The 27422-nt window shown below is 34.2% G+C and overlaps 1 protein-coding gene and 1 long non-coding RNA gene across 2 annotated transcripts; both read left to right on the top strand.

Annotated features, from left to right (window-relative positions):
- The first annotated feature begins 3844 nt into the window (after positions 1-3844).
- Positions 3845-7894, top strand: LOC136824682 (uncharacterized). Its single transcript, XM_067080671.1, has 4 exons — positions 3845-4017; positions 4264-4308; positions 5202-5696; positions 6808-7894. The coding sequence occupies exons 2-4, from the start codon at positions 4272-4274 to the stop codon at positions 7014-7016; spliced, it is 741 nt and encodes a 246-aa protein (XP_066936772.1). The 5' UTR covers positions 3845-4017; positions 4264-4271; the 3' UTR covers positions 7017-7894.
- Positions 7895-8540: 646 nt separating this feature from the next.
- On the top strand, positions 8541-17850 carry LOC136824671 (uncharacterized). Its single transcript, XR_010849140.1, has 4 exons — positions 8541-8743; positions 16718-16916; positions 17131-17249; positions 17446-17850. It is a non-coding gene; the product is annotated as an uncharacterized lncRNA (long non-coding RNA).
- The last annotated feature ends 9572 nt before the right edge of the window (positions 17851-27422 follow it).

Consider the following 27422-nt stretch of genomic DNA (forward strand, 5'->3'; position numbering starts at 1 on the left):
CAACTGCCATGGAGCTCAACTCAAAAAAATAACAACAAAAAAACTCGGCGTGTTCTGCAAAATATACCACTCAAAACAACAAAGATGGCGTAAAATGGGATTTGAAAATTGGAGCTGTTACGCATCCCCTATAACAAATTAAAAAAAAGGGGATGCGTGCAGCCTATCTTCAGTGCTATGTATGTTAAAATTTAAATTTAGAAATAAAACAAGTTACACTGTATAGTCCGGGAGCCAAATCCTATATCTCCTTAAATAAGCACTTTTGCTTAACCCAAGATTCTACAGGATAAACTATACATTTTTGGAATCCTCAACTATCCTAGTTTTGGAAATGGTCGGTCCCCAAAGCTAACTCCTGGTCAATTTTTCATACTGGGCCCGAGTTTAGGGGGTACTTTTTACCCTTTGTAAGGATTTGTTAAGGAAAATGCCATTCCAGGGATGATATAATTTGCTGTATCTAGTCAATCAGTTGACCAATTGCTTTGAAACTTTGCAAAAAGTTTCAAGGTAGGCTGGTAATTATTTTCGGCAAAAATTTTTTGTGAAAAATTACTTTTATAGGTTTGCCTGGGGAAAAAAAGGGAAAATTTGGGTATTTTAACTAAATTTTGACCCTTTTTAAGTCTGAGACCTACCCAAACAACTTTTAATGAGACACAAACTAGGTGTTATGATAGACTTTGATGCAATACATCAGAAAAATTTCAAACAGACAGTATTTAGTATTATTTCAGGGCTACAAGGGGGTAAAATTGCCCATTTTTATGGGTTTTTACCTTATTTGAGCAATTTTCACCACTAATCTTGGTTAAAACGTTATCAAAAATAGTTTTAACTTGATTTTTGTGTAATATATCCTGAAAGATTCCAATGCTGACTTAAAAACTAACAAACCAGGGTGCAAATGGACAAACCAGGGGGTAAAAATGCCCATTTTAGGCGATTTTTATCGTTTTTGGACCTATTTAACCCATAAAGCGGTTTTATGGTGTACCAATTTTATTTCTGACCACTGAAACAAGGATAATTTTGTAGTAGGAGCAATGGGAAAGTTATTTGTGGTTTTCATTGTCTGTAATCAGGGTCACTGTGGGCAAATCAGGGGGTAAATACACCACTTCTTGGTAGTTGTTGCCTGAATTTGGATGTTTTTATTGTATGGTAGCCTCAAATTTATGAAATTTTGAGATGAAAACCAGTTATATACCCTTCAGTCATTTCTTAGTACTTTTGTTGACAACCTACACAAAATAATGACGGATTTAACTTAAGTTATGGCCAAATTATAACATTTTTTGACGTAATTTTGTCAGTGTTGCTTTGAAATTCCACTATATTGCTATTCAGAGCTTCCAAAAATGGTCCCTGTACTGGTTTTTAAGTAGAATAGTTATTTGGAGCCTAATAATTTGTAAAATATTGTTAACTTGGGTAGAAATAAAAGTGCTGTGTCATTGTTAAGGCCTGCTTTGATGAAAGATTTTCTAATCGTTTTGTGAAAACAAAACTAACGGTCCCCTGCATACTCATAATGTACTACATACTCATAATTTGACTGATGATCATTTTTGCCGTTTTACTGACCTTTTATTAGTAGCTAGTCTCAAGATAATAATTCTACAAGTAGCTGGGACCATTTTGGGAAGCTCTGAATAGCAATATAGTGGAATCTCAAAGCAAAAACTGACAAAATTCCGTCAAATAAATGTTATCATTTGGGCATAACTTAAGTTTTAAATCCGTCATTATTTTGTGTAGTTGTCAACAAAAGTACTAAGAAATGACTGAAGGGTATATAACTGGATTCCATCTCAAAATTTCATAAATTTGAGGCTACCATACAATAAAAACATCCAAATTCAGGCAACAACTACCAAGAAGTGGTGTATTTACCCCCTGATTTGCCCACAGTGACCCTGATTACAGACAATGAAAACCACAAATAACTTTCCCATTGCTCCTACTACAAAATTATCCTTGTTTCAGTGGTCAGAAATAAAATTGGTACACCATAAAACCGCTTTATGGGTGAAATAGGTCCAAAAACGATAAAAATCGCCTAAATGGGCATTTTTACCCCCTGGTTTGTCCATTTGCACCCTGGTTTTGTTAGTTTTAAGTCAGCATTGGAATCTTTCAGGATATATTACACAAAAATCAAGTTAAAACTATTTTTGATAACGTTTTAACCAAGATTAGTGGTGAAAATTGCTCAAATAAGGTAAAAACCCATAAAAATGGGCAATTTTACCCCCTGCAGCCCTGAAATAATACTAAATACTGTCTGTTTGAAATTTTTCTGATGTATTGCATCAAAGTCTATCATAACACCTAGTTTGTGTCTCATTAAAAGTTGTTTGGGTAGGTCCCAGACTTAAAAAGGGTCAAAATTTAGTTAAAATACCCAAATTTTCCCTTTTTTCCCCAGGCAAACCTATAAAAGTAATTTTTCACAAAAATTTTTTGCCGAAAATAATCATCAGCCTACCTTGAAACTTTTTGCAAAGTTTCAAAGCAATTGGTTAACTGATTGACTAGATACAGCAAATCATATCATCCCTGGAATGGCATTTTCCTTAACAAATCCTTACAAAGGGTAAAAAGTACCCCCTAAACTCGGGCCCAGTATGAAAAATTGACCAGGAGTTAGCTTTGGGGACCGACCATTTCCAAAACTAGGATAGTTGAGGATTCCAAAAATGTATAGTTTATCCTGTAGAATCTTGGGTTAAGCAAAATGCCATTTTTTGGGTTTGGCTCCCGGACTAGTATACGTTTAATAGGATTCAAATTCGCGAGTTATTTCGGGGGGATTTAATTTCGCGAATGTCCCTAAAAATGGACTTATTCTACCTAAACTGCATGGTTTTGATAATTCATTTTTGCTAAAATGGTAGTTTCAAACAATTCGTTTGGATTTAATTTCGCGAATGGGACCTTTTAAAAAGTACGTACGCTCATAGGGGGGAGGGGGTTCTCACAAAAGCGTACAGGGGGAGGGGGTTGATGAACAGACGTACGTACGCTCGTAATTATTTAGATGTTGCGATACGCTCTTAAGACTGCGATATCTGGGGTTTGTGGCAATGATAATTGTTACAATAACAAAACAGCCTTCGCACCGGCTTCTGTCTTTTAGAAATCGAATGTTAAAATTGTTGTAAATTCGATTAAGTAGATACATTATATAGTCTATGATTTACGAATTTCAACTTTGTGTGGGGGGGAGAGGGGTCATAAATTTGCGATTTTCGAGCATACGTACTTTTTGAATGGTCCCAATCGATGAACAAATCTTTTCCCCCTTTATCGACCCAAGACCTGAATTATTGGCCCAAAACCTGGGAAACCTTTTGAGTAATTAGCGGCTCAAGACCTGAATATCCATCACAACAAATTTCCTAAACCTTTTTTGGCCGAAACCACGAGAAAATAAAGCAATTTGCTTGAGAAATTAAGCAATTTGCTTTTGCACTGAATAATGCGTATGGTTTACGAAAAACACAAGATTTTCGTATGAGAACCAATTTCTTATTTGCAAAGTCTCTCAGGTCTTGGGCCGCTTAGGGAAAAAAATTTGCATCGACCAACCCATGCAATTTCACGAGACCAATTTTCGCGGGTAAAGGGGCAAATAATCTAAATTTAATTTCGCGAAATTTAATCCTCATAAAGTAATCAATCACACATCCTTATTGGTCAGCCCAAGCTGAGCTTTCAAATGGGCTTTTTCCAGGCGGGGCGTCAGTCAAAATAAATAGTTATCAGATTCGGATTATTTTTCGGGAAAACAAGTTATCGGGAAAATCGGAAAAACTATAATAAGATTGGGAACGAGTTGGTCAATAACAAAATTCGACCATCTTTTATTACAACTTCTAACTTAGGCTTTATATCTTTGCGGGGGTCAAGGAAGAAATTTCTGGAATATTTCGAATTCTTTGGCCCTTTTCAAACAAGACTTCACGTGCACAAGACAGATTTTCCCCATCAGATCAATTCGTATCCAAGGTGAGTTTTTTTAAAAATATCTTATTGATACTGCCTAATTGTCTTGAAATGTTGAAGTACTTGACAATATCTGTATTTAACTCAACTTCCCAGTATGCAAATTGGGCATGAGCGATTAAAATGGACTCAAATTCATCGAGAAATCACTTTATTTTAGGTGTAAGAATTTCTTCCATCTGCAGGTATCCAATGTGCATGTAATTCTTTACACAGCACTGAAAAAAATTTTTTGTTTGTTTATATTAGATTCAACTATGGCATCTCCATCTCCATCAAAGAAAACCAAAAAAGGTATTTCTCAAACATTGACATTACATTCACCTGCATTTACATCTCATCCAGTCTGGAAGGAAGGAAATGTTTATGCCAGAAATTTCCGTGCTATAGCCTTGGTATAAAAGCATCAGAAATCGTCTGCCGGAGATATCCGGTGGGCTCTCCAGATTGGCATGTCATCAATACACATCAGTGCTACTAGATTAGTCCTCCCTACTTTCAGTCCTTACCTTACCTTCACAAGGCGGTAACCTCTCTTCAGTCCTTACCTTACCTTCATAAGGCGGTTATCAAAATATCTTTGTTTCGTGTTGCCCGATTGACTCTTGAAAATTGAGTAAATTTGAGTCAGTAATGTCAGACTTTTTGTGACAATGACTTTTCCTTTGCTCAAAAATTTTACTTTTGCTAATATTAATTGTGAGCAATACACCTTTCCCGTATTTCAGATTTCCCGGAAAAAGACCTGTTCTCCACCATTGTGATATTTTTTCACGGGAGGTAAACAAACTCGATTTTGCCTACGTTTGCTTAGGGGAAAGCAGTTTTTGTCTTCTATCTTTTGATGCACAAATTCGTTTTTTAAAAAAATTTGGAGGGTAGTATTGTATCATGAATAGTAAAAACATACCATAGTTTGAAGAAATTCTATACGATGGAAGTTGAGAAAAGTCCAAAAAACCACCTTTTTCTAAGCAATCGCCAGCAAAAATAGGTTTGTTTACCTCCCGTCCAAGAAACGATGGAGAGCCAAAAAATATGCGCGCGCATATTTTTTTTTTTGAAATACGGGAAAGGTGTATTGCCGCCTAAATTTGACAATAAATCATTGGTATAACTCAAAGTTTTCAAGCTAAAAGGACTTTCGCAATACATTAACTGGTAAATTAAAATCTTTTTATTTTTAGATCTAGTTAACTTGGAAGGCTACGTCAATTTTGTGGGTTCACCAAGAAAAGCCAAGCAAAAGGCTGCCGACAAAAAGGAAATCGAGTTCTTTGAAGTATCAGTCAATTGTGAAAACAATACGGTCCGTGCTGTTTGTTATGATCTCGATCGCAGACCTTTGTTGGAAAAATTCAACAAAGAAAGTAACTCCTGCTGCTTGCTGAATGCAGAAAAATCAGATAATGATGTCATTATTCTAGATGATACAATTATTAAACAAAAGAAGGTTGCTTTTGATAACAAAACTTTTGAACCACAGATTACATCATTAATGTCAGTTTTACAAGAAATTCCCATTTGGGCCAGAGTATCAGTGCTTGGCAGAATCTATGACCTACAAGACACGTCCTCATCTTCAAAACAAAAGACAAAACTTAGAGAAGCCAAAATCATTGACCAATCAAATGTTTCCCGTCAGATAACTTTCTTTGACCACTTTGATGAAGTTGATGAAGGTAAGGATGTTTTAAGAATTTTTAATTGTTTCTATTCATTACCATCCTCTCCTGACAACTTAATTCCCTGGTGAACTCTCAAAAGTTTGATTGGAACAGTGCGAATTTTTTAATATGCTTAAATTTGATTTAGCTCCCCCTGACACGAGCTTTATTGGGCAGTTCCAGAAAAAAAACCATTACCCCCCTGTGGACAACAGGGTTTTTTGGAATTTTTTGTCACTTGGAAATCCTGAGAAATTTGAGAAAGGTCTCGGAAAATCCATTATTTTTCTTCATTATTTTGTCATCCGTATCGGAAAATCCTGGAAAATCCATAAAATTTGCTCTATTTTCTTGCAAAGTATCGGAAAATCCAAGATTTTTCCTTAAAAAATCTTGAATGTTACGGAAATCCTTAAGTTTCTCAAAAGTAAATTGTTACGGAAAATCCATGTCGTCCACAGGGGGGTAACGGACTATAACTGGAACCGCCCATTGGTCACATATGGTGAAATACATTACGTAATCTAACTACATGTTTGTGAATTTGACCCTCAACAGTACAGCCACTTTTCATTAATTTAGTTACGTTGTTAAGTAAAGTGAGGTTAAATTTAATTACACTTTGCGCTAGCTTGTGGTAAACCATTTTAGCATGGCTTCAAATGATAAAAGTGGTGCGCCTCTCATTATTGTGGCTTTTTTTTCGACCAAAAGCAAGTATTTAATTCATATGACGGCCATCGAAAAATGTTCTATTCGTGTCACCCACCCGCATCATTTTTCGCTGATTTTCCAGTGCGGAGATTCCGGTGAGGCAAAATCCGGGAAAAGCAATTTGTTCTTATAAGGTATAGCTGTTTTCTTGATCGCTCTTGGAGGCCATAAAAAATTGTATTGTTTGCCGCAATTTTGAAATACCTGGGAATTTTTCCACCGCCTGTCCACCCGCATGAATTTTTAACATCCGCTGTGACGCTAACAGAGCAATTTTTCGATGGCCGTATGCGCAATGTGAACTATATTTATTTTGCCTAAATATAGCGCACAAGTTAGAAAATAAATGAGTTTGAGAAAATAAATGAGTTTGTTTTTCATGCAACTTAACTTTCTTTTTCTTTTAATTTAGGGAAAGTATACAAGATTACAAATGTAATGGTTGCAAAGTATGATAAGAAGAAAGTCCTCAAAGTTTCGGAAAATTCTTCAATCCAAGAAATTCATGATAAACCTGAAATTCCAAAACCAGCAACAACCACTCGCTCATCTGAAAAATGTTCCGGTATAGTTTGTATGGTCGACCCGAAATCCTTGAATACAAGATTTTTTATGCGGTAAATGTGAAAAAGAAACACAACGCAATCATGATAACTTGTTTTATTGTTGCAATAACATATCAATCGAGTCAGAAATGGTGAAGAAAGAAGACGTCATTTTCATGGTGAAATCGTCAGTCGGTGAAGAAAGTCTTAAAATTCAATTAAATTCGAAAAAGCATCTGCTGGAAAGTATGGTTGGTGTGCCGACAACAAATCCTTTATTTCTCAAGTTATTTATGGGATCCAAAGTTGATGTTACTTATAAAATGGTTTCAACTGTGAAAGATGTTGTCGACATATCGGATTGTGCTCAACAATCAACATCTAAATTGGCTCCCCAAAACATTGACGAACAGCCTTCAACTGACTCTATAAATACAGAAAGTAACTGAACTTTTTTGGATTACGTTTCAGTTTGATTTTTTCATTTACTTGTTTTAGTTATTATGTATGAGTGAACCTTGTAAATCTTTTGAAACTCTACTCTAAACCCTTAAGTTTGATGCCGATTTCAGTTTTGAAAATCTGAATAACAACCAAAATTATGTTCAAGTGTGAGCTATTCTCAAACAAATAACACTTTATTCTTTACTGAGATATTTAAAATTCAAAACCAACAATGTAAATAGATTTCAGCTTTTTGTTTTTACAGTATTTCTAATACTAGCATTTTGTTATGATATCTTTTGTTGTTGTGCTGGCCACAACTCCATGAATGTATTTTTTTCAAAGTACAACGAAAAACTCAAAATGTAAATAAAGCCTAAGTATTTTAACTTTTTACCTTAGAATACTTGAAAATATTTTATTTAAACCTGATCAAAAACCAAAATGTAGATAGACTTTATAAATTCTTGTATTTCTATCATTGAACAAAACCACGACATATAAAAATAACCTTATTTCTCAAATTCATTCAACATTCAGCTAACTTGAATAGCAAAGTCTAGCAAAAGTTCAAAATATTTGGTTCTGCAAAATCTGCAAACACCTCGTTATCGAATGTTATACTATTCTGTGCTTAATTGTTGGTGGTGAACCCCGAAAATTTTTGAAAAAATGACATAAATGGCCTTGGAAAAAGAACTAAATATAGGGCAAAATAGCCTTTGAAACTCTGAAAGTGTGTTTTGACAATTTTAAGAAAAGGGTTTCCCCGATTTTCCCGATTGTAATATTGAAGATGCCTTATTGGGGAAAAATTTTCGGGGTTTTAATTTGTCGGGGAAAAATCCGTCATCTAGAGGCAATTCTGTCACTTTTCCCCGACCAAAATTTACATTTTAGCTATTTCCATCTTAGCCAAGCGGGTGATAAAATATCGAGGAATTTTTTCGACGGGAAAAAACTTCGTCAACTTAAATTTTTTCGTCACTTTCCCCGACATTTTTTCTCCGATAATTGCGTAATTCTACGAACTATTGCATCAGTATTTTATCTCCTTAATGTTAAACACCCGATACACCATACCGGTCAATCTTTCTTTCCGGGTTTTTTTTGCTCTCCATCGTATTTAATATTTGGTATAGGATCCTCAAAGCTACTATTTGGAATAATTAAAAAAAGGGAGAGTGCAAGTTTCTTCCGGGCTAAATTTGAATGACGGTAAAGTCGAGGTGACTATTTCTCCAGTTCTACCTTCCCAATACCTGGCTAAGCAGTGTTACTATTATGAAGTCATGAAGCATACAAGGTTTTGGCTGGTTGCAAAGACGAAATAATCAATGTCTCTTCTCTATTGAATGGGTAAGAGTGTTTCGATTTCAAGAGAATTTTTGATTCCAAGATATTTGTTTCAAAAAGATAGCTGCAAGTGTAAACTGGTAAATATACCTCACTTGCAAGTTATTCAAAAGATAGCATAAAGCTTGTCTGTGTTATATATCAGACAAGCAGCTACACCCCTAATAACCACTTGTCATACTTGTAACACTTGTCATACTTGTAACACTTGTCAAACTTGCAAAACGTGCAAAGCCTTCAAAGCGTGCGAAGCCAACAAAGCTTGCCAAACGTCTTGTATATCTTTATTAACCTGCGGTGTAAGGGCTTACTTAAACTATACAACATACTTAACAACATACACAGCTTACAACATACAAAGCCTGCCAAACCAAAATTTCAAGAACCTGCCAAACATCAGAAACTTGCGAAACTCTGCAAAGTTGCTAATAACCTGCTAGCATACCTCATATTCTGCTGAGTGACTTTCATTTTGAAAACATGTCAAACTTGCTCCCATACCGAGTTTCAAAATTTGTATTAGGCTCATTTAATCAGGCAAATGAAGATTTATTCGGTCGAACAGCTGGGACCCAATGCAGTGCTAATTGCCTTTATGCTATATTTTGGTCAAATTTTCGCAGAGTCTCTATTTGGAAGACTACAGACCTAGATAAAATTTTGATTGAAGGAGACAGTCTATACAAACTACTTGATACTAGAAGCTATTTATCTGTTGACGAAATGCCACGATTCATTGAGACAAATGGTATTATAACTGAAATAAATTTTTTGAATAATGAAAATGGTGAAGCCAAATTAATTGATGATTACCCTTTTCTGCAAATTCCTCTGAGTACTTCTCAAAATCAAGAATTTGACGCCTTAATGATAATTAATGGTTTCACTATTGTTATAATGAAGAGGTTTCAAGGCTTTTATGTTTTTGACTCGCATAGCCGTAATAAACTTGGGTTGCTTGATCCTACTGGAATGTCATGTCTGTTAAAGTTTGAAAATATTTTTGAACTTGAGAAATATATCCAGCATTTTTATTTAGTAAAAATGGAAAAAGAGAACGCGCATTTTGAAATCCAATTTGTTGAAGTTCTTGAACTAAAAGATGAACTTAAAAAGGCACTCCAACAGGACTTTTCAGCATTTTTAAAACAATCAAAAAAGCGGAAAAATGATTGCAGTGATAGAAAAGATACTTCCAAGCGTAAAAAAACAGAAAGCAATATGAAATACTATGAACAAAACAAAGAAAAAATAAAGGAAAAAAGAAAAGAGTATCGCGCCCAAAACAAAGAAAAAATTAATAATAAAAAAAAAACTTATCGCACCCAAAACAAAGAAAAAATAAATGAAAAAAATAAAACATATCGTACTGAAAATAAAGAAAAAAGGAATGAAAAGAGTCGAGACTATCATCAAAATAATAAAAATAAGTTATCAGAAAGAAAAAAGACTTATTATGAGAAAAAATAAAACCCAAATTGACAATCTAATATCAAAGTTTAAAAAGCTTGTATATGAAGGTCCTTTTTATATCTGTGTTTGTTGCAACAGATGTCTCTACCGAAAAACTGTTATAAAATATTCAGCTGAAAGGTATAATATGCCTCAAGAAAATTTTTTTTTTCCTATTACTTCTTTTGACGGTCAATTATACATCTGCAAAACATGCCATAGCAAACTCCTAAAAGATGCTCTACCATGCCAATCTGTCAGAAACAAACTGAAGCTTGACGAACTACCAGCTGAATTTTGTAGTCTTCGCAGACTTGAAAAAATTTTGATTTCACGTAGAATTCTGTTTAAAAAGATAGCAATCATGCCAAAAGGCCAGTTTCCTAAAATTAAAGGTTCAATTTGTAATGTACCCATTGATGTTGAAGATATTGCAAATACCTTGCCTAGAAGAACAAGTGATAATGGTTTGGTCATTGTGAAACTAAAAAGAAAATTAGAATATAAAGGGCATGTTATTTTTGAGCCAATCAGACCTGATTTTATGCAACGTTTATTGAATTACTTCAAAGCTAACAATCCTCTCTATGAGGACATAAGGATTGACGTGAATGATATTTCTAATGATGGGAATATGATAGAAAATGATACAACTATTGAAAGTTTCAATTCTGAAGAGACGATTGAACATGAAGAAGAGGAAAACTCTGATGCCAATGAAACACAAAGTAATGGTACAGTTTTAGAGGAACTTGAAACTTCAGCAAACCCTCTTGATGCATTTCGCTCAAGCGCAAATGAAACAACCCTCATGTCACACACCCCAACAGATGCTGAATTAGACAATGAAATTTTGACATTAGCACCTGGTCAAGGGAAAAAGCCTGTTTCAATCTTGCATGATGAAAATTGTGAAATGCTTGCCCATCCTCATTTATTTCCTAAAGGTCAATTTGGATACAAAGTCGAACGGGATGTTAAGCTAAGTCCTTCAAAGTATTTCAATCAACGCTTGTTAAACTATACTCAAAAATTTGCTTCAGACCCAGACTACATTTTTTTTGCTAATTCTGTCATTCAACAAGTTTCGTTAACTAATCAAATAAATGTTGCGATGAGAAAAGTCGCAGCCTCAAATTTGAATGCAGGTATGTTGAGTCAAAACTTTAAAGAAACAGTGAGGCAATTCATTGCAAATGATAAAGCTTTTGCGTTTATGAGTACTGTCAAAGGAACCCCGGCTTATTGGAAAAAATTTCAGCTTGAAGTTTTAGCAATGGTCAAGCAATTGGGACCACCAACTTTCTTTTTCACATTGAGTTGCGCGGATCTTCGTTGGAACGAAATGATTTCCATAATTTACAAACTCAAGGGTGAAGATGTTACCAATGAATTTATTGAAAATCTTTCATATCACGAAAGGTGTGATTTGCTAAACAGTAATCCAGTACTTGTTGCTCGTCATTTTCAATATAGAGTTGAAGTATTCTTTAAAACTATTGTCTTGGACGGTCCACTTGGTAAAACAACCTATTATGCTATTAGAGTTGAATTTCAAGTACGAGGAAGCCCTCATATCCATTCTTTTCTCTGGATTTTAAATGCACCAAAATTGACTCTAGAGACTAAAACTGAATACATTGAATTTATTGATAAAATTATCAAGGTTTATCTTCCTTCCAAGGAAGAAGACCCTGATTTATTCCACCTTGTTACAACATATCAGTTACATCGACATTCAAAGACATGTCGTAAATATAAAAATACACCTTGCAGATTCCATTTTGGAAAATTCTTTTGTGAGCAAACAATAGTTTCTGTGCCCTTACCTCAAGGATTATCTCAAGAAGAAAAGCAAGCTATTTTGACATTGCAAAAAGAAACACTAGCTAAAGTAAAGAGTTACATCAATGAAAACCTCAATCCAAGCAAGCGAAACTTTTTTGACACTGAAGCCGAAAACTATAGTCCAGTTCCATCTATCGACGAAGTTCTTCTTGCACTTAATATTTCAAAATATGATTATGAGTATGCTCTCTCAGTGTCTGAGGATGATGATTTTCATATACATCTGAAGCGTGATACAAATGCATGTTTTGTGAATAATTATTTCACTGAAGGTTTAAAAGCTTGGGAAGCAAATTTAGATATTCAACCTGTGTTCAATTATTACAAGGCTGTCACTTACATGTGTGCATACCTGTCCAAAACAGAAGATGAAGTTTCACATGCTATGACCCAAGCTGTTCAAGATGCATTCGAAAATGGTGGTGACAAGTATGAACAAATGAAATCTGTTGCACATGCCTATGTTTCAAAGCGGGAAGTATCAGTCCAAGAAGCAGTCTATCTAAGCATGCCACAGTTATGGCTTAGAAAACTTTACCCAGGTGTAACCTTTGCAAACACCAATTTACCAGAAAAAAGGTTTAAAATGTGCCTGAGTGAAAATGAAATTAATGAGCTTCCTGAGGATAGTACTTCAATTTTCAAGAAAAATATGCTAGATAGGTATTGTGATAGGCCAATTGATGCAAATGGAATTTACAGTTCTGTATCGAAAATGTGTTATGCAGAATTCTTAAGGTTTTATAGTATTGTGTATGAAGAAACTGATGAAAATGATTGTCAACCGAATGAACTTGAAGATAATTTGATTGAATCAAATCATCAAACAACAAACAACTACCCAAAGACTGTTCCACTTCGGTCAATGAAAGGGAAATTAAAATGTCGGAAAGTTCCACTAGTTCTTCGACTTCATGAACCTAACCGTAATAAAAGGCCAGAAGATTATGCGCATCATCTTTTGATGCTGTATCTCCCATTCTATGATGAAAATGAATTACTATCCCAAGAGCACAACTCTTACACAGCCAAGCTATTAGAACCTGGTATTATTGAAACTGTTGAGACCAATAGAGCCTTGATTCAACCATATGCCGGTTTAGTAGATGATGCCTTACAAAGGTTTAGAACTGACATGGTACTCAATATGAATGACTATGAACAACAGGAAAATGATGAAACCAATGCTGAGGTAGAAAAAATGCTCCTTCCAACGATAATGAATCAGATGATGATACCAATGAAGGTACCCAACTCAGAGCAGCGATACCAATGGAATCAATTTTATTCCCTGACAATGAAATAAATGCTCGCATTAGATCTCTCAATCAGCAACAAAGAGAAGTCTTTAATGTAATTCACAAATGGGGAAGGGACTTTGTAAAAAACCTTTCTTCTAAGACACCTAAAAGTGTAGAACCATTTCACATTTTTTTAACTGGTGGCGGAGGCGTGGGAAAAAGCCATTTACTAACTACTATATATCACTCATTGTCAAAACTTTTGATGTACAGAGGTGGTGAACCTACAAAGGAAAGAATTCTTGTACTTGCACCAACAGCTGTTGCTGCAATCAACGTCTCGGGAACCACCATACACACTGGTCTGATCATCCCTACCAAAAAGCTATTTCCATTGAATGCATCTTCCAAAGATAAATTGCAAAAGAAACTAGCTTGTGTTGAAATAATTATGATTGATGAAATTTCTATGGTTTCTAGTCGTTTGTTCAGACACTTAGATTCAAGGTTACGTGAAATATTTGGTGTAGACAAACCCTTTGCTGGAAAGTCAGTCTTATTGTGTGGTGATTTATATCAACTTCCACCAATTTACAGGGACCCTGTATACAAAGCTGATTGTTCATCCATGCAAAATATTATTGCATTTGAATTATGGCGTACTTTCCAAATGGCAGAATTAACAACTGTCATGAGGCAGCGTGATGATATAGATTTCATTGATCTCTTAAACCAGATTCGTTTAGGTGAACTTGACAAAGAAAAAGAAGAGCTTTTGAAATCTAGATTTATTTCAACAGACAGTCCAGATTACCCTGCTAATACGACCCATATTTTCGCAGAAAAAAATAAACCAGCAGACTTGTACAATTTACAAATGTTGGATAAGCTACCAACTGAAAAGTATTCCATCGTTGCACAAGATGAGGTGCCAAAACATTTGACAAATAATGATTTGAAATTCATTGAAAATGCTAGACCAGGGGAAACAGGTGGCCTTGCCCGCATAATTCATTTAAAAGTAGGTGCTCGTGTATTTATCACAAAAAAACATTGACATTGCAGATAGATTGGTTAATGGCCAAGTTGGAACAGTTATGAGGTTCAAATTTAATAGCAACAACATAATATCAGGTATTTATGTCAAGCTTGATGATGCTGCTGCCGGTAAACAAGCATCCAATTTAGACCATGTGTGCAGAGAAAATAATTGGACTATAATTGAAAGAGCAGAATCTACTTTCGACACAAGAAAGAACAAAAGAAAACATGAAAATACTTTAATGGTACGAAGAACACAATTCCCTCTGACTTTATCATACGCATGCACTAGTCACAAAGTACAAGGATTGACTCTCACATCAGCAGTTGTTAGTTTTGAATTACTTAATCAAAGATATTTTAATGAAGGTCAAATGTATGTTAGTTTGTCTAGAGTTACTGACATTAATGGACTGTTCTTAATTGGCGAATACAATAAAAAACGCGATTCGGGTAAACAATGAAGCTGGTCTTGAATATGAGCGATTAAGATTAAGAAACGACTGTTCTTTGCAAAATAATCTTTCTTTCTCATCAGTTACAGAACTCTCTGCTAAATATTTGCATGTCTCCCTTCTTAACGTACGCTCTCTGAAAAAACATGCTGATGACATAAAAAAGACAAAAAGATCTCATTAGCAGTGACTTGTTGTGCCTCACTGAAACCCAGCTTTCTTTGTCAAGTGATACAAGTGACATTGATCAAAAATTGGACACTTTCAATATTGAGTATAACAATATGTCAGTCAATCGCTTTCAAAACAGTGCATGCTGTTCAAATACATCGACTCAAGTTTTAGATTGTGATAAAGTAGCTGGCTATACAATGATTAAATTTCTGAAAAAAACATTTAGTAATAAGGCTATTAAGCTTTTGCTTTTGTACAAGCCACCTAATTACTCGACAGATGATTTTTGTGAAGAATTAAGACAAGTGACAGCTTATGATGACATTGATATAATAGTCGGAGATTTCAACATTGACGCTCTAGATCCAGCAAACAACTTCTTGAAAAATATTCTTTCTTCATATGAAATGGTAGTGAATGAACCAACTCATCTAGCAGGTGGTCTTCTTGACCATGTTTATTTAAAGAAAAGCTTTAAAGATAAAAAAGAAGTTAAATGTTTTGTAAAGGACGTGTATTTTTCTGATCACGATGGAGTTTGTTTTGCCATATCAAACAACAATTAGTTCTTCAAACCTGTTTAACCTACTTAGCCTACTTGATCCACTTGACCGACTTGACCGACTTGGTTGACTAGACTTTTATATGGGGAATAGGGGAGGGTGGGGTCGAAGGAGTTGCAAAACTCTAGAGCAGTTTAAAATGATTTTCGATGAACTGTAGCATTCAATGAAACATGCCCTTTGCTGCTGAGATTTGCAACTCCTTCTTACACAGCCATGTACATCTAAATCTTTCATTCGTTAAAATGTAGAGAAAGCTCCAAGGCAGCTCATTGATTTTCATTCAAACTTTAAATTTATATCAACGCTGAAATGCTACATGCACATGGTGGTATTGCTTTGGGATCTAATTTAATATGGCTAGTGGGAGAAGAATGTCACAAGTCTGTTATTGATTTTTTAGAAAGAACTTTTTCAGGTCACTCTATTTAAATAAACTGAGTTTAACCAGTCAAGTACCGTTATGCTAGCAATTTTATCTTCCTGTGATGCTTTGAGAGTGTTGATCTTGTCACAAAAACTCTGAATGTCTGTGATCAAAATTACAAAGTAATACCTTAAAGGGAACTAATTTTTGCGGGTTTTGAGGATTTGGCCCAAACCGCAAAATTAAGTTAGCGCAGAATTTTTCAAATGTGAAAAACGTGGAGGTGGAGTAATTTACAGAACGGCTCAAATTTTCTTTGAAGTCAAAAATCTGCAAAATTAAGTTCCGCAAAAAATTACATTAGTTCCCGCAAAAAATAGTTCCCTTAAGGTATCATTCAAAAAAGAGACTTTCCTCACTAACCATACCTTTTCTGATTATTTTACATAGAACTTTAAATTATTATATACTTTTTTGTACTTTACATTTGTTTTTTTTTGTTTTACACAAAAATTCAAATTACTTTTATACAAAAATTGGAATTGTTTTTATACAGAATTTTGAATTATTTTTGTAATTTTCATTTATAAAATCATCTTTTGCAATTATTTTTTCAGTAACATGTTTTTCTTATACATATCTTAATAGTTTAAATTTTCAATTTTTTGCATATAAACCTCTATTTTATAAATCAAAATTTTACAAAATTTACAAAAAATGAACATTCAAATCTATTATCTATTGACAAAAATAATGGACAAAATGTATATAATGAATGAGTTTTGGTGTTGAAATGAAAATGTTGGTAATTTATTGATTGTTTATTGTTGTTTTAGTATCTGGTGTTACATGTTTGTAGTGTCGAAAAACTCCATGGCTTTGCATCGTTTGAGCTTGACATAGCGTCACGTTCCTGTATTTGATGTTGTTTGGTACAATATACTCGATTATTTCACTCATCATGGCTTGGTACTTTTAAACCATCGGTTCGTTTCTGGACACCTGAATATTGTAAAGAGTTCATAAAAATGATAGGTAAGCTAAAGGTCTCTTTTTGATCAATTTACGATAGAAAAATGTTGACACTTGACGTTCATTTCTAGGTCTTTTTTACAAAGCAATCATTTTGCAATTGCAGTACGCGACCGTGAATAATCTAAGATTGAAAATGTGAAATGAAATGACTTTGTTCATATTATTTATTATTTACCTGTGTATTTGACTTTGATATCTTCATTGTTTGTTGTAGATATGCTGTCCAGAGATCAATCAGTAACCGTATATCATGATTCATTATCAGCGAAAATATTGCTTCCCTCTAACACCATCCAATAATTTGAATGCCGACACTACAAAAATCGAAATAAGGTACTATAAGTCTCCAAAATGACCTACATTAAGTGTTTGCATAGTGGCCAATTGGTCAATTGATATTTTGATGAATGAGTATTATGTCGAAAAAGTGCGAGTCTACTGAAATGATTACTTTATAGATTATACCTATCCATGAATTGACCTCTTTTTTTAATTTGGAGAAAATAACTTGTAATTTTTTTTTCTACAGAAATTCAATCATCCACAATCAATTTCCAAAGTTTCTTCGCCACTGTTATGCAGATATGATTGAAAATACACACATTAACGTATCCTATGCTTGACCGATGTATTTTTCAAAGCTTTTACGTCATTACAGTTCGTTTTTGGAGTATTATGCTGTAATGTCTTATGGTACTTATACCTATCCTGTTTCTAATTCAATTTGTCTCGTTATTCGAAATACTGCTGGGCCTGGAAATAATGAAATTGGAATTGAACAATAATGGTAGACTTAAATTCAACTGGACAGTATTTGTCAATTTTGCAAAGGATCTTGTACAATAGTAATTTTGTTTATATTTAAAAACAACTACATGATTATCTAAAACAACATTATTCATTTTATTTGTAAATTGAAAATTATAAAATTGAAGTTGTTTCAAAGTTCGTTAATCGACCCTATTGTGACAAAATTTGATTTTTGAACCCACTTTTCCTAAGCCAAGAGTAGTTGAAATCTTTATCCTGTGATCACATGCTTTTTGCTACTCTCGATAATCTTTTAATCTATCTTATCCTTTGATCTATCTCATCCTTTCGGGCTGACCTTCCAGCGCAGCTGGTTTATTTAAGTTAGTATTGATAAGGGTATCAGAGTGGGATTGCCTGGAAGACTTTTGCTTGCGGATACACAGCTAGCACTGGTGACGTAATCTAACAAAACTTCAGCACTGTTGTGTTGTGCGCTTTAAAATCTGTGACAGAGTGAAAGTCAAATACCATAGTTTTTGAAATTTTCTTTTTTTTCTTTTTATACCTATTCAGGATTCCCAATTCAAGATGCTGACGTGTATGTGTACCTGTATGAGAACATTTTGAGCAAGAACAATAACTTCGAAAGTTTAGAGAATTGTATGGCTTGATTATGGATTCCTGGACTTTCAATCAAAGTATCAAAGATTCCTACTCAGAACTGAATTATGACTGTTATGTAAAAACTTTTACCCAGACCACGTTGGATATGTAGTCAAGTTGAAGTTGTACGTTGTTCGATAAACTTATTATGTATGGTCACCAGAATAAGATAAATTGGTCTTGATTTAACTAATACAGAACTTTCAGACTGCTTATATGTCATTCCTTGTTTTAAGTCTTATGACACAATAAGAATGGAGAGTAGTACTATTTATGATTGATAATACAAGACCATGATTACAAAATGCTTTATCAAGACAAGAATACAAAAATAACAAATTTTTGGAGACTAACTTTTAAATGAAGAATTTTGAAAAATGTTTGAATAATTTTGATAATATTTAACTTGGGGGATGACTGGAAAAATTAAGCATAGTCAGGAATAGCAGGAATCTTAATTTAGCAATTAAAAAATATCTTTGGCCAAAAATTGTGATTAACAAGCAATAAAGCCTGTATTTGAGGTCTGACACAGCACAAGTTTGGGAATACATTACTAATAAATTTATTGGAATTATGTTGAGGATAATTTTTTTATATAATTTTGTTAAATTAAGAATTCCAATTTATTGTAATAAAATATAAGAAAATTATGAAATTTCATGCATGAATCAAAGTGTGTATGTTTATATGAAATTAACCTGACAAACATTTGAATTTTAGCTGTTGTCAGCCGAAGTGTCTGATATAAAATCCTGATATCCAGTGATTTCATCTATATTTCCATCTATTATTCAAGATTTCCTGCTAAAAAAAAACAAAAATTGTTTCTATTCTTCAGTGTGTAAAATTTTGCATTTTCTGAATCCATGTAAGAAATTTAATGCAAACATTAATATGATACCATAGAGGAAGAAATTGAGGAAGAAATTTTGGAATGCAAGGATTTAATTTGAAAAATGAGAGGAAATTCGACTTGACAGGACTATATTTGGGGATAGTAAAAAAACTATATGACATGATAATATCCAAAATAGCCAATAGCTTTTGACTGGAATGACTTTCGGTGATAAAATTTTGCACATGAAATCAATAGAGCATTTTAAAGACAATGAGATCAAAATTTTAAATTCTTTTTGCCGACATCAGCAAAAATAAGCAAATTTCGAATTTTTGCCATAAAATGCTGACGTCATCATTTTTTTCCAAATTTTTTTTTTGAAAATTTGCTTTGTCCTAATATCTTTCAGTGTGCGAAATTTTAGCTTTATAATACAAATATATCAAAAGTTATTTCGAAAAAACGTTTTTATGACGTCATCAGGTCACCGTGACGTCATTTAATCAAAAAAGTTAAATATCTTCCAACTGGAGCCACTTTTGGCAATAAAATTTTGCACATGAATTTAGTGGAGCGTTTGTAAACCAGTGAGTGAAATCAAAATTTTAAATTTTTTTTGCTGACGTCAGCAAAAATATGCAAAATTCGAATTTTTGCTATAAAATGCTGACGTCATCATTTTTTTCAAATTTTTTTTAATGAAAATTTTCTTTGTCTTAATATCTTTCAGTGTGCAAAATTTCAGCTTTATAATCAAAGCACATCAAAAGTTATTGCGAAAAAACGGTTTTATGACGTCATCAGGTGGCCCGAAATCAAAATTTCTTAATTTTGGGCCAGAAATTTGAAATTTTTGAAAAATTTTTTTTTGATACTACGAGTTACCATTTTTTGCACATAAATTAGTCAAAATGAACATGAAACAATGAAATCCTTACTTTTAATCGTGATTTTTAGTGCTTTTTACCCCCGGATTTCTTCATTTTTTCGTTAGGTGCCCCTACAAAAGGAGTATTAATTTTTGGACAAAATTGATTTTTTCAACATTTTTTTTTTCAACCCATAGTATAATGATCAAAGATCACCTAGAAAAAAAAGATGAGAAAAATTTAAACCCAAATTTGAATTATAGCCAAAACATGCCCAAAATAGAGTTTTTTTCTATTAAAAAATGCCCCTTTTTGGGCCACTTTTTGGAAGACCCTCTGTAGTAAAAGTTGGCTAATTTTTGCTCCGATTAGCTTCACAAAAAATCCCATAACTTTTTTTCTATAAATGCTACGGAAGTCAACGACCCCTCGTTGAAACGAGAAAAGATAGAGCTTTCCAAAAAACCAAGTTTGACAGGGGGGTTTGAAAGTTTGAAAATCGGCCTAAAGTGCCTACCTTAGGATCTGAGGATCCAAAAGTTCAAAAATGGTCTAGTAGGGCTTGAAATATAGCCTAGAAACCCATAAATCCCTCCCAGATCGAAATACTTGATGAAATCAAGTTGAAGGCCTAAAATTTGACATTCTCGCTCGAACTTCAATTTTCGAAAAATTGTAAATTAGCCAAAAGTGCCAATATATTATGACCCTGATTGTAGCACTTATCCCTATAATTAGCTTATATAATACGAGTTTTAGGGCAAGGGGTGTAAAAGACATACAAATAGTAAAATAACAAAATATTCAAAGCAAAATTGGCAATAAATTTGAAACTATAAAGATAATAAAAAAGTTAAATGTTTAAGTTTTTTCAATAGTTAAATAACAAAATATTCAAAGCAAAATTGGCAATAGATTTGAAACTAAAGATAATAAAAAAGCTAAATGTTTAAGCTTTTTCAATAGTTTTGATAACTAATTTGTCATCATGAGTCATCGCGAAATCATCTAGCAGAAGGCTCTCCTCTAAAAGAGACTTTCCTTCATCAGTTGAGCACTGAACCAAAATCTTCTCTCCGAATGCTCCAATCAATGCTTCTGTAGCAACAGTGTACAATTTTTCATTAATTTCGAGTTCTATACTAAGTTCTTTCCTCACATCAAGTGGTTTTTGCGCCTTACCACACTTGATGCATTTCACAATTCTCTTTCCGGGAATTAGCGTTATGACTTGCGGACAACTGTGGCAAAGATCATTTTTTTCAATCAATACAGTAGTTATTGACGGTTTTGTCAAGGTAACAGTTGAAGATTTATTACTCCTTTGTTCAAGTTGGTCCTTGTATTCCAAATAATCGTCGTTTAATTTGGGGACCTCGAGGTCACTATCTAAGGTTTTGATAGTAGATGCTCTGGTTGTAGCAAGGTGCGGTTCGTAAAAGTGTTTTAGAATAAGATTGGTATAAGAGATCCATTTCCCTTCCGGAAGTTTTGAATTTTCAACCGTTTAAGTCAAAATAACAAGAAGATTGTTTCTTTATGGTTTCTATTGTACATTCTCCCTCACACTCAGGGTCATAAGAAAAGCCAACATTTTCAGAATGATTGATGAATGAATTCCGGAATGAATTGTAGAAGAATATACCTGAATTACCAGGACTGACGTTGTTGAATGCTAATGGGCGCCCTGACGATTGCCATCTTCGCAATACCTCCATTGAAACGGCTTGGTTATGCTTTTTCATGACCTTTATAAGAACAGTTTCTGTTTCAGACGTTTTGAATCGAATGTCTATAAATTCATTTCCTGTGGAAGCATTTGTGGTAGTCAGCGATATTATATAGCCATGAAGATCTACAATGGTAAAAAAGAGAAATATTTTCTGAAGCAAAATGTTATTTACTCCATTAGCGATGCAGATCTAGAATGGTAAAAAAGAGAAATATTTTCTTAAGCAAAATGTTATTTACTCCATTATGCAATAGACATTTTCTAGATGCAGAATCTTTTTCTTTAAAATTGAAAAACTGTTTTTGGCAGTTCGGTATAAAAATAAAATCTTTGTTCAAAAATTAATTTAATATTGGAAGTCCAGTTATTTTCAAAGTTTTACCTAAAAAATTCCATAACTGAAGAAGATAAATGTTTTGATCTAATGATATACACAGTTTCTTACATGGTACTTACCTACAGTATTACTGCTGGTTTGTGAGCCAAATTTTCTTAGCTTTGATGGCGATGGAAGTGGGGAGGGTGGAGGCCTTTTTGGTGACAAATTGAAGCTTGAGAAATGTTCATCATAAAGGGTTTTTGTTAGTGTAACATTAAGTAGTGTCTCAGGAAGGGGTGAATCATCATGTGATACTGATACGTCTTGTTGTTGGAAAAGTTCTTCTGCAGAAAATAAAGCAATATTGAAATTGGTAATTAATGATTGACTACGTCTGGCATTGATACACCTTTTCCCATAATTCGAACTTTGTCTTGGAAAAGGGTGCATTCCACCGCTATGTCAAAAAGTTTTAAAGGCAAACGAACGGGTTTTGCCTGTGTTTTCTTAGGGAAAGTGAGTTTTTGTGCTATACCTTTTGAGGAATTTGGAGGGTGATATCGTATCTGGATAGTAGAAAAATACTGAAGTTTGAGAAAAATTATATGGGATAGAAGTTGGGAAAAGTAAAAAAATCACCCTTCTCTAAGGAAACACAGGCTAAGACAGCTTTGTTTACCTCCCAATCTAAAAACGGTGAAGAGCAAAATGCCGGAATTGATAAGTAATTCATCGATCACATATCAATTCTTACTGAATGCCCTGAATTACCATCGAACAATCAAATGTTACCCAGAATTTAGCAATTCAATACACCTTTATTGGAAAGTCCACCACAGAATTTAGCCGTTCAATATACACCTTATCGGAAAGGTCGCCAAAAACAATCGCGCTAACATTGAACTCTCTAAAGAAGAACTAGATATACCTTATCCAGTAATTTTTAGAGTTCCGTAATAGTATATGTTTTTCACTTTTGCAAGTTTTTTAGGTTGAAATCTGCATTTTGGGCCTTTTACCTTTTTACTGCCGCAAAAAATTTGCACGGTAACATTGGGCCATTCCAGAATTTGTCCGTTTGGAAAAAATCCATGGAATTTGTGAAGAGTTCTGGGATATTGATATTATTTCCGAGGCAAAAAAACAATTAAAAACTTAGGTGGCAATCACAAATATCTTCATTTTGCGTCACCCGACCGACTCTTGAAAATTCTGAAAATTTGAGTCGGAGAGTCGGTAAACTTTACGGATTTTTTCTGTCCACTGATGTGTGTCAAGTTTTCTCGTAGCATTCCGCGGGTTAACTTCACCAAAAACCGAATGTTTATATTGTTTCTGCAATTTAAGAAAGCCGCGACGTCTAGTAAAGACTATCCGCTGCTATTTGTTTACATTTTCCTTCGCCATTTTTGATGCGCCATTTTTATTTCATAGTTCAAAAGTCATAAATTGAAACTACCTGCGTGTGACTTTTAGCGCATGTAAAAAAACAACATGAAATAAAAGACATGAAAGATGGAAATTTCATGAAATGAAATTGAAGTTTCTTTCCTGTGAACTTTCTACAAATGGCATGGGATATTGGCGCGAAAATGGTGGATATATACAATTGAATGTTACTAAATATTAAGAAATGGTTTTAAGAAATAACTTGAACTATGAAGTAATTTTTCGTTTCAAAGACGACACAAAGTCACTAAACGGGTTGAGATCTTTAATTTGGACACCATAGGCATTCCAAAAATGAGGGCTGTAAAACATAATTGGATGGGCAGCATCGGCAAAGTGTATTACTTCTATACCTCCGTTACCCGCTAATCTGGTTGCATGGTTATGATCAGGTACATTGAACAAAGATTTAAGTGTGGGTGGAAGATTTTTAAGCTTAATGTAACTATATATTAACTTGCAACATTGTAATTTATGTAACTGATTTAAAGTTAAAGGTGCAAAAGTTTCATCATCTGGTAGTTTATATTTGTTTATTTTGTTGATTATTTTATTTGTTACTTCACTTATCTTTGACAACCCTTTTGTTGAAGGAGATCCCCAGGAAGTGATTGAATATTGAATATGAGATAGAATAAAGTTATAGTAGAGAGAACGATTGACAGAGTTGGGAACAAGATAACTTACCTTTCTCATAATACCTGACCCTTGTTTGGCTTTCGTTAAGATATTATTTACCTGTTCTTTCCATTCAAGTCTATCATCAATCATCACTCCTAGATATTTGACTACATGAAGTTGGAAGAGGAGAAGAACATAATCCCGACGTAATTTTTTGCCGACCGACCGACTCGCTTTTCAGGCCTGAAATGACGCGAAATGAAGATATTTGTGATTGCCGCCTTATGTCGTCCGGAGCGCGGAGGAGGTTAATGGAAATTTTCTGGAATGGCCCATTGTGGTGTGCGAGGAGGTGAACTTTCCGATAAAGGTGTATTGGATTTTCGAGGATTGTCAGTTCAAATTGACCTCGTTGCTTCAAATTAGTTAGCTAGGTTGGTTTGGGGTGATATAATTTTTCAATTACCCGCTATCAGGACAAGGAATACAGGTATATACAGGGGAATAAAACATTACAAAGTTTACCTTTTTTTGTATTAAAACTCAATGAAAACAACAAATGACACAGAATAAAATACGTATAATCTGGTGTTGATGTTTGTTTGTTTGGTGTTGATCTTTATTTCAAAAAAGTTTTGTATAAACACACAACTCTGACAGGAGCAGGACCAGCAGGAGCAAAGCTTGTGAATGGATGGGTCAAAATGATTGACCTTGCTGATACAATTGTTCCGAACCGAAATGAAGTCATTCTATTGGTTAATTTTGAAACTGACGTCATTCCTAACCAATGGAACGTGGTCTAATGTCTAAGAAGGACGATGTTTCTAGAAAAACATGGACTACGATGCACCGTTTACCCAAAAATAAGGTGGCACTAAATCGGCAAGCAAAAGGCACGAGGCGCGCTTTATTAAATTATAGCACGGAAACACACAATCACGGAAAGTTGCTAATGAAAGGCCCAGTACGCTATGAGCGCTGGGCCAAAAAGTCAACACAAAGAAAAAGTACTAATGTAACATTCCAAAGACTACCTTTTCAATCGCCAACAATTTGTTTCGTATGATAAAGCCATGTCCCAACCGCAACCGGTCACCTGTGGCGTCCCCCAGGGAAGCATTCTTGGCCCACTTTTATTTCTTATATTTTTCAATGACTTTCCTGACTGTCTTGAGAATTGCAAAACGATCATGTTTGCAGACGACACAGTCATCTACACTGCGGCGAAAAGCTCCAAAGAAGTCAACGACATCCTAAACGCCGAACTCAACAACGTCCAACGCTTCATGACCGAGAACGAACTTATCGTTAACATGAAAAAAGGAAAGACTGAGGGGATGTTGTTTTCCACCGCTAAGAAATTGCACGATTCTCCCAAACTGAATTTACTCTACGGTGAAACACCCATTAACAACGCTACCAGCTACAAATATCTGGGAATTTTGATCGACCCAGAGCTTCGACTATCCGAACATTTTGAAAAAACAATTAAGATATCAACTTCACGTTTAAAGCTACTGACTTTAATTCGATCGAACGTAACTTCATTCGCAGCCTACCAAATATTTCGTGCTATGGTACAAACTATCATCCTTTACGGGTCATCCACCAACCTAAACCTCAACAGATCTAGCATCGACCGCCTTGACAGTATCGATCGCAGGGCTAGAAGGATCATTAACAAACGGCAAATAGATCGCCATATTATCGAGCCGACATCGAATGTCATGAAGCGTCAAGCATGTTGCCTTGTGAAGAAATGTATGCTGGGTAAAGCAAGTGTGTTGCTGGCTAATCATTTCGAACAAAATAACCACGGTGTCAATACACGAAATAATAATAATAATAATAATAATAATAACATATGTTTTAAGTGGCATGCTCCGAAAAATTCAAAAGCTTTTAGGCAGCTGGAGAATTGTTTCCACGAAGGGCCACTGTAAACCAAAATGCTTTTATTCGTCTGCCCAAAATTCGTTTAGAAGTTGCCCGACGTGGATTCTTCTTTATGGGAGGAATGTTGTACAATACGCTACCAGTGGAATTGAGAACCGTAAATGACTTTAATATTTTTAAAAACAAAATAAAGTCTCATACTTTCAATTTTATTTAAGTATAGTGCCTCTGCTTAGCCTTTAACTTGCCACTACACTATCTCTTTTCTGGATAATTTATTTTTGGATCTAGTGAGGCTTTGGTTTTCACTCTCGTTGCTACATTTAACTATATCCCTAATATTCTGTATCAATTTGTTTACGACACCACAACACTACGTAATGATCTTTTACCAGAGATAGTAAAGAGAGGCGTTTAGGATATTTTATCTAATATTTGTTTCCGTCTTATTTATTTATTTATTTATTTTATTTTTTTTTTTTAACATTTTGAATATGATAATTTCACTGTTTTTGGGTACTTTCTCCTTTTCAGAGTTTACACATTGCGTCACACTTTTCAGTATTAATATTCTCAGTCTCGACATACTGTATTAATAGACTTCACATACATGTATACTCTTAGTCTTGTTTACATTAATTTTAAGATAACCTTTTGAAGTATCTATCGATCACAGCGTGGTTTTTCTGCGGGTATAACCTTTCATATTTAGTTTAATATATTCTATATTAGTTCTATTTTGTGTTTGCCTCAGTTATTTTTCATACTGTGTTATGCCTCGTGTTTTTCCTTACTATCATTTACTCATGCCTTTCCAACATTGGAAAGTACGTACACCTCTCAATCAAAACGAGATCTAACATCGTAATTTCTACTTTCATAGCGAATTTAACTCCTCATTCAAATAATTAATTTTCAAGTGCTTTTTCATAGCCAAATTCAATACGTTCGTAAACTATGCCAGCATGCCTTTTATTTAACTTATAATTTATTTATTATTTTAGATTTATAACAGGACCAAAGGTAATATCAGATACTTGTAACTGTTTGCGTAATCCTGTATAAATATTCAATAAAAACTAAAAAAAACTAAAAAAGGTAGTTGGAACGATAAAGGCGAAAAAAATGAAGATAACCTCGATTTACCTTTCAATGGGCCATAAACAGTCCAAAAGTTAATGCATGCACATCAAAAACAGAAGAGATTTGTAGGTTTTCTGGGCCATCTTTGTGTGTTTTGAAAATGAAACGCAGAAAAAAAGACTGGACCCAGATATCTGGAAGAAGTGGGAAAAAACGCCCTCAAAACGGTCGTTCTGCAATTAAAAAGTCCCATGTTGCGTACACTCGTCCTAAGTTG

This window comes from Clytia hemisphaerica, unplaced genomic scaffold (assembly GCF_902728285.1).
Source record: "Clytia hemisphaerica strain Z4C2 unplaced genomic scaffold, Clytia hemisphaerica genome assembly, whole genome shotgun sequence".
NCBI lineage: Eukaryota > Metazoa > Cnidaria > Hydrozoa > Leptothecata > Clytiidae > Clytia > Clytia hemisphaerica.